The 8,526-nt window shown below is 50.9% G+C and overlaps 1 protein-coding gene across 1 annotated transcript in view; it reads right to left on the reverse strand.

Annotated features, from left to right (window-relative positions):
* GLG1 (golgi glycoprotein 1) overlaps positions 1-3,195 on the reverse strand; it is a 77,920-nt gene extending 74,725 nt beyond the window's left edge. Inside the window, exon 1 of the mRNA XM_074550957.1 lies at positions 2,830-3,195. Coding sequence (XP_074407058.1) covers positions 2,830-3,141 — 312 coding nt within the window. The 5' untranslated portion in view covers positions 3,142-3,195. The remainder of the gene's footprint in view (positions 1-2,829) is intronic.
* Between the last annotated feature and the right edge of the window lie 5,331 nt (positions 3,196-8,526).

The raw sequence follows: 8,526 nt of genomic DNA on the forward strand, positions 1-8,526 counted from the left end.
CTCCCAAAACCAACACTTTAAAATTTTCTGTTTGGGGGTTTGGCTTAGGTGGGTTTTTTCATTTTTGGGTATGGAGTTTGGGTTTTTTTTTACTATTTTCTTTGTGTCAGACTGTTCTTTACTGAATATTTGTGTTAAACTGCTTCTTTCAACATTTGCCTTACAAGTTGGGCTCCACTGACTCAAAACTCCTGCTCCTTTAGATTCAAAACTAGCCAGTGAAAGCAAGGGAAGATGGACCTCAAAGCCAGGCACTCCTAGAAATCAGCAGATACTGAAACCATGAGATAGCACTCACACTGACTAACAAAACAAGCACACCACCTCTTTCCTCTGTATTTTATGGACTGAAAAAGAATGTTCCAAATAATTGTTTCTCCTAGTTATTCATATTTAGAAGTGTCCTAGCCTGCTTGTATCACACTAAGGAAAATCAATGGATAATCCTTATAGTAACACTCCCAGTTTCAAACTGAATTTTCTCCACTTGAGAGAAACATTTCTCATGAGAAAAGTAAGATTACCTTAAACACCTAGAGGATAAAAGGCTGCTTTTCTGCAGCCTAACTGCTGCTAAAAATCTTACCTGCTCCTTGCAGCAGTGTCCACACACTGCCCTCACTGAGAACATCACACAAAACAAGTCCCCAAATCTCCACTTACTGTAGCCTGACTGGTTTTAAGTGGGCTGTATGACTCAGAATAGATCCTCACCCATTTTAAAACGTAATTGGCACTTTTCTGGTATTGTCCAAACAAGCAGTCAGATGCTCTGGAGTCAAAAGTAAAAGTTATATCAACAACAGCCCATATGTCACTTATTGTCACTTATGTCCTCTGCCGTCATCTCCAATGCAAAGGAAACGTCTGAGACAACATCTGACCCCATTCCCAACCAGCTGAAATGCTACCCAATGTTTACAACTCATGACTTTTATTCACAGTCTAAATATCAAGTGTTCAACAGCAGGGATACACAGAAGTCAGCTATTTTCATTAATTTCTCAGAGCAGCACCCTGTGAAGTCATTCTTACGTCAGGATGCACCCCAGCACATTGGTGTTACTGAGTAAAATGTTGAGAGTTAACACCAGCTGAGAGTGCTCTTTGCAGGCTGACAGACAAATAAGACAGAGTGGCACCTTCAGAGAAAAAACTCAACCCAAAAGAGCCCTGAGATGTCCTGTTGATGCCTGGGATGTCACCCAGAAAAAAACTCACCTTCAGCACTGGGCACCAGGCAGCACTACAGCTAGACAAGACCAACAGCCAGCAAACTACTGACATCAAGGCAGGCTTGGGAATGGGAAAAGGAAAACCACAAGCAGACATAACATCCAAAGAGTGGAGTTCTCAGGAGATATGCAGAGCCAACAGAAGGGTTTGTACTTGCTGAAAATAAAGCATGATGCAAAACGTTCCTTCACCTTGGATTCGATCTTATCCCTCTCCCTGCACAGCCCTGTGTACCAGCCCTGCACTCAGCCCCCTCTGTGCTTTAGCTCAGGAAAATGACAAAACTATTCCAGCAGAAAAACTGATAAACTAGACCACAAAAGGGTTCACCTCGCTAAAATGGCAGAAAACCAACAAGCACTGGAACTGTGAAGAGAGTAGGGAGGGGCTATGCAACTGGAAAGAAAGGAACAACAAGGGCTTGCCTTTTTGGCAGGCTGGCAGCCTGTGAGGTCAGCTTCCGAGATCCTCTCACACAGGATGCCTACCTAAAAGGGGGCCAAAAGATCCCACACAGGGGAAAGGAGCAGCAAGGGGCAAGTTATTCATAAAGCACACATGGGAGCGTTTCATACCTGTGACAGATGTTCAGCAGGACTCACTGAAAACACCTACCACGAGTGTCTTACTAACTACCCAACCAAAATTAAAACATGAAGTTAGATTAAAATCAAAATTAGCTTTGCATTTAAAGCCAGAAGTAGTCACTGACACTTACTGGTTCAAGACTCCCTTTGATTAGAGTAACCATTGCCACTGCCATCTGCTGTCCCCATAAAATAGGATGAGAAACGAGCCCAGGTTTTTCCTAATCGCATTCCCTATTGGGCAAAACACCATAAAAACTGACCCAGCCTGGCATTCCCGGACTCTGCAGCAGAGAAGCCAAAAATACACAGACCTCGAGACCACGACGGCTCACTAAAGGCACGTCCCCCACAGGCTGCTTCAAAATGAGCCCAGGAATGAATGAAAAGATAGAGCTGGAAGACTCGGAGGAGGCAACTCAGTTTTTTCTTGAACTGGACTTAAAACTACTCACGACAGGTGTTTGGGAACACCACAGATTGCCCCGTTAACCTCCCCATAGAGTCAGCTACGTCTAACGATTATATAGCGAGCTTCATACACGCACAGCCGAGGACTGGAAAGCAGCCGCCTCTGCAGCCGAGTTCTAGGCGAAGGTGGGAACCTGAACGTGAAAAAACATCTCAGGTCACTGCTGCTGCGAGCACGGCTCCTCACTCCGCACTAGGCGGGCTGGGCTCTCCCAGACCTCCAGGAACGAATGACCCCGCAAGGCACCGGAGCCAGAGCACAAAGCCATCCCCCGAGAGCGCTCCCTGCCCGGAGGGCGCTGGGCGGGCGGCAGCGCCGAGCCCCGAGGTGCGGATGAACAGGAGCTGCTCCCCGGAGTCCTCACGGCCACCCCGCAGGCAGCTCGCTCCTCCCGCGGAGCTCCGCGGCGCAAACTCCGATCTTTAAAACACAAACCATGAGGGGAACGCGGGGCGGCGGCGCGCCGGGGCGCGGACCCGGCTCTTTGTTCGCCGCCGCGGGCAGGCCCGGCCCGGCCCGGGGCCCGACCCTCACCTCGCGGACATCCTGCAGGCACTCGAGCACGGCGAGGTTGTTGGCCCAGCTGTGCTTGGAGCAGAGCCGCACCACGTCCTCCCGGCACACCGCCTCCTCCGACAGCTTCCACCCGCTGCCCGACCCGCCGCCGCGGGCACTCCGCGGGGCAGCCACTCCCGGCCCCCCCGGCTGCCCCGCTGCGGGCAGAGCACCGCCGGGACCGGCAACGCCGGCAGCAGGGCTGGGCGCCGCCGGCCGCGCCGCCAGCGCCAGCAGCAGGAGCAGCGCCGGGCCCGGGCAGCGGCTCCGGACACGTCCGCACGGCGCCATCTTGGATCCGCCACCTCCGGCGTCCGCCCGCCCACCCCGCGGCACGCACGGCGTATGCAAATCAGCGCGCCCGTGACGTCGCCCCAGCAGGACGCGCCCCTTTCCTGGTGAGGGGGCGTGGTCCGTTCTGGCCCCTCCTCCAGCACGCGCCGTGGCCCCGCCTCGGCCGTTGTCGCCTCAGGAGGACGAGGCGCCACCTCAGGAACCACCGCGGCTCTGCGGCCCCGACGGCCCTCGCCGCCCCGCCGGCCTCCAGCACTTGCCTAGCGGCCCCGGTGCCCCTCGGCGGTCCCGCAGCCTTTCAGGGGACCCCGGCACCTCCCAGCAGCCCCGCACCCCCTCAGCCGCTCCGCAGCCCCTCAACGGTTCCCGCAACGGCTCCCGGATCCCCTCAGCGGCCTCCGCGACCCCACAGCCGGGCAGGGCGACACTGCCGAACCAGCGGCGGTGCCGGGAGGCGAGGAACCGAGCCTGGGCGTGCTCAGCCTGCCGGGAAGGCTGCAGCCGGTCCCGCATCTCCCTCAGGTGTCCGATAGCTGAGGTGAGGTTGTGCCCGAAATCTCATTTCCCACTCGCACTTCGGCTGCCCAGGAGCTGAGGAGGTAGGAGACGTAATGGGGAAACTGAACTTTGCGGATGACAGTGCTAGTGAGCTGAACGAGGAACCAAGTCTGGACAAGGATGGACAAATACAGAAATACAAAGAGGAGTTACAGAAGAACGAGCAGAAGATGCAGGCGATCAAAGCAAAAATTAAGAACACTGAAGAAGAAATGCAGGAGATCAAAGAGAAAATAGAGAAGAATGAAATAAAAATACTGGAGTACAAATCAAAAATAGAGAAGATCAAGGAAAATATATGGAAGAATGAAATGAAAATACGGATGAAGAAAGGAAGACATGGGGAGATCGAAGAAGAAAGAAGGAACAATGAAATACAAAATGTAACAAAAATATGGACAAACAAAGAAAAAATACAGGAGCTCAAAGATAAAATACATAAGAACAAAGAAAAAATACAGCAAAACAAATTAAAAATACCGAGGAATCCAGAAAAAATACTGAGGTATGAAGAAAAAGCAGAGTGTGAACTAAAAGTACGCAACAACAAAGAAAAGGTACAGGACATCAACAAAAAAATACAGAACATCAAAGAAAAAATACAGGAGATACGAGATGAAATGCAGAAGAGCAAACCAGAGGATGCCAAAGAAAAAATACTGATGAAGAATGAAGAAAAAATGCGGAAGACTAAAGGGAAACTACGGAAGAATTAAGACAGAAAATTGACTAGCTGCTAAAACACTGGAAATCTTTAATAAAATGCTGACATTCAACTTTCCTGCTGTCATTTCTCCATGCTGAGTGCCAAATTATCAACTGGATTGATCTTCTGCCTATATATGGATGCAGGGCCTGGCCTCTCCTGGGCTGGCTGGAGGGGATGGGACAAACCCAAGAGCTTGGGCCAGCCCTGGGGTAGCTGCAGGGAGCAGAAAACCACATTTTGGGGTTGCCATGAGATAGCTCATTTTCGAGGTTGGTGGGTTGGCTGCACCCCCTGTGCTGTCAGTGCCAGGCACTCTGCTCTGGGCTGGGATTTGGCATGTCACACCCCATAGTGGCTCTGGGCTGTGTCCGTGGGAATGGAGAGAAATAGGCTCTAGGTGTGATCAGGTCTCCAAAACAGGGTCTGCAAGGGCTGATCCCATTCTGGGTGGGATCTACAAGTTCCTCCTAGAGCAGTAAGTGGGGGTTGGATGCTGAATTTGGTGATGGATCATCTAAAAGCAGTGTTTGCAGCCACACAGCCCCCTCAGAGCAGTGTTTTGGGAATGCTGCAGCCCACTCTGCACGAGCAGCCAGACAGCCCCAACATTTCACAGTAAAGAAGTACCTGTCCAAGTGCTGGGGCAGTGGCAGCAGTGGGACACAAGTCCAGCACCAGCTCAGCAACCACAGCTCTTCAGATGTCCTGCCAGCATCTCACTGGGCCAGCTCACAGCACCTTCCTAGGGTGGGTTTGCCCCCAAATCTCAGATTTGCTTCCAAAGCAGATGGAAATGGGCTACAGGGTGAGTCTCACCTCAGTTCCCCTCCTTGTTGACTCCAGGAGCGGTTTTCCCAGCACCAGCTGGCATCAGACCAAAGTCAGAAGCTTTTGCCTGCATGCCAGGATGCTCCAGGGTGTGCCCTGGCTGGGTGAGGTGAAGCAGAGCTGCAGGGCTGCTCCCTTCCTGCCCCAGGCTGCCTCATCCTGCCTGGAACAAACCCTTCCCTTGGGAATGCCTCACCCAACCCAGGAGCTACCAGAGCACCCTGAGCCTGGTGTGGCCACCAACCTGCAGCCATGTCATCCTGGTGAGGACAAGGGCACGAGAGGGAGGAGCAGAGTGTCCGTGCTCCTGTGTTTGAATGTCACACTAGGACACAGCGCTTGGGAGAGTGGCTTTGTGCTGGCACCCAGGGGCTGTGCAGCTGGGAACACTTGAAAACAAAAGCCAGCAAAATCCAGCCCGTGCTTGGCAGCCTGTTTGGTTTAGTGAGGATTATTTGAAGAGTTAGCCCAGTGCTAGGGCTGGCTCTGCTCCTTCATCCATCACAGGATGAAGACAGAACAGAGCAGTGGAGCTGGGTTACAGCTCACTTCTTTCCACCTTTGGGAGGTCTCCAGAGACTATTTTTTCCTCAAAGAACACCTTCTCCCAACCTTAGATTTTACTAAGGTTTTACTGAGATTTTACTTAGATTATTCTAATCCTGTGTTGCTCACTGTTAAACAGGCATTTCATAAAAGAGCCCTATGCTTACCATATCCACACAGTGAGTTAAACAAGGAGGAGATTTTTCTTTGGGCACAGCAACATCTCTGCCTGTGTGTTAACCCCAGTGACTTCTTGCATCTACAGTCCCTTTCCTTTGGCAGAAACTCCCTTATTGCTTCATTTTAAGCATTTTAGTCCCCTGCTTTTGTAGTGGGAAGCACTTTTCAGTCTCATTGCCTTAAATAATAAATCCTATTTATATGGCCCCAGCTTTGGAGAGCAAGCCTGGGGTGAGCTGAGCTGCTGGGACACCTCTCACTCCTTCCCAGCAGTGTCCTCCTCTCCAGCTCACCACTTCAGGGAGAACAAAAGTTCTTCCTCAGTCCATGCAAAGGAGCTGCTCCAATTTTTAATTGGACACAGACTGCTTGCTCCCATGTGGTAGTTCTGAATCCCAGCTCAGCCTCCACGCCGCGCCCTGAGGCCCTCTCCTTTGCATGCAGCCCAGCTCAGCTGCCTCCTCCAAAGCTCTGCATCCCCCAAAACTTCAGCACTGCCATTCCCAGTGAGCAATCCTCTCCACAAAGAAATCCTGCTGCAGAGAGCCGAGCTGAGCTGACACTCAATGCTATTTCTTGCTGGCTAAGGCAACAACCCCATTCTGGTATTTTGTGGTTTATTTGCAGGACACACACAGGTTCAGCCCCACTGTTTCAGGTTTTCTTGTAGGTCAGAGTCCTGCAGTCCTGCTGCTCATCCACATTTGGAAATAAGAAGACGACTATGGGAATACTCAACTTCCAAGGAAGCTGTGGACAAAGAGGAGACAATATTTCAGCTACAACCCTGTGAGTGTTGAGCGCAAGGAGAGCTTTGAGCCTCTCAGGCACAAAGTTTCAGCCTGGCATGACCTTTGTTTTTCCCCAAAGAGTGATGCTGTTGACACATCTTTGCCTCACAAACCCTCAGAAGCCCCAGCCCATAACTGCAGAGACATTGCCCCCCATACTGATGCAGATCTGGGTTGCAGTTAGCACCTACCATCAGGAAAAAAGATATTGGCAATTTTCCAGCCCATCCTCCAACCTGCAACAATTCTTTCCCAATTCCACTTATGCTTTCCCAAGCACTCAGTGCTGCTGCCAGCTTGATGCCATCAGAAGCACAAGAGGCTCACTCCCTATTCTGTGGCCTCTGCTGCTGGTGGAAGAACCAAATTGGACTTGATGCAAGGCCAAAGCCCCTGGACCCTCAAATTAATTACGCCTCAGAGGGTGGGATAATTACTGAAATTAGTTTGAGACATTTCTTCTCTCTTGACCAGCACATGCTGGAGACAGCATGTTACCTGTAGAGTTTGTCCCAAGGATTAGATCACCTTTCTAGGACACAGATCCCCAAACTCCTTTTATTTTGCACTTAGTGGCACTATTTTCACAGAACTACAGAACATGCAGGGTTGGAAGTGACCCACAAGAATCATCAAATCCAAGTCTTAGGCCTGCACAGGACCATGCCCTAGAGACACACTATGTGCCTGAGACCATTGCCAAACACTTCTAGAACTCTGTCACTGTTGGTGATGTGACCACTTTCTTGGGCAGCCTGTTCCAGTGCCCAATCACCCTCTGGGTGAAGAATCTTTTTCTGACATCCAACCTAAACCTCCCCTGAAACAACTTCAGGCCATTTGCATGGGTCCTGCCACTGGTCACCACAGAAAAGAGATCAGTGCCCCTTCTGTTCCCCTGATGAGGAAGCTGCAGCTGCAATGAGGTTTTCCCCCCCGTCTCCTCCAGGCTGAACAGACCAAGTGACCTCAGCCACTCCTCATATGCCTTCCCCTCAAAGCCCTTCATCTCCTTACCTTGCTTTGGACACTCTCTAACAATTTAAAAGCTTTTTTACACTGCAGTGAGCAAAGCTGCACACAGGACTCAGGCTGAGGCTGCAGCAGAGCAGGGCAGAACAGAACAATCCCACCCCTGGTTGGTGACCCTGTGCCTGATGCAGCCCAGCACAGTTTCCCACAGGCCACAGAACCCAGTGCTCTGTGGCACCAGGGCACCCACAGCTCCAGCTGCCATCCAAGCACAGCACACCTCTATCAGCAAAGTAATGTGAGCAGGAGGCATTTCTGCCTCCTCAGCAGTATGTCTAAATATCTTTAACTATCATAAAAGCAAATAAACAATGATAAATATCGTTATCATAAGTGAGGGAGGCTGCTGACATCAACATGCCTGAGTGCCCACAGGGGCCAAGAGCAGCTTGGCTGAGGGCAGTCCTGCTGCTGAGGCATTGTCACCCCTCTGCTCCATTTTCCAGGTGACTCTGCAAGGCAGCTGAACTGGTTTTCCCCCATATTCTCCCTTTCACAAACCAGCAGAAGGGTGATTCTTTTAAGGAATTTACTGCCTTGGTAAAAAATCTGCAAATCTACAAAAGCAGAAAATCTTATCACGTCTCCTCACAAATGGAAAAGGAGAACTAAATGAAATCCCACAGGGATGCTCTGGCTCCCTCAGTGTAACAAAGTTCACTTTAAGCTGCTTGTTTCGCTTGCTACAGTGCCAGGGTTTATTCCAATTTGGTTTGGGACACAAAGTAGCTGCTTTTT

This window comes from Zonotrichia albicollis, chromosome 13 (assembly GCF_047830755.1).
Source record: "Zonotrichia albicollis isolate bZonAlb1 chromosome 13, bZonAlb1.hap1, whole genome shotgun sequence".
Taxonomy (NCBI): Eukaryota; Metazoa; Chordata; class Aves; order Passeriformes; family Passerellidae; genus Zonotrichia; species Zonotrichia albicollis.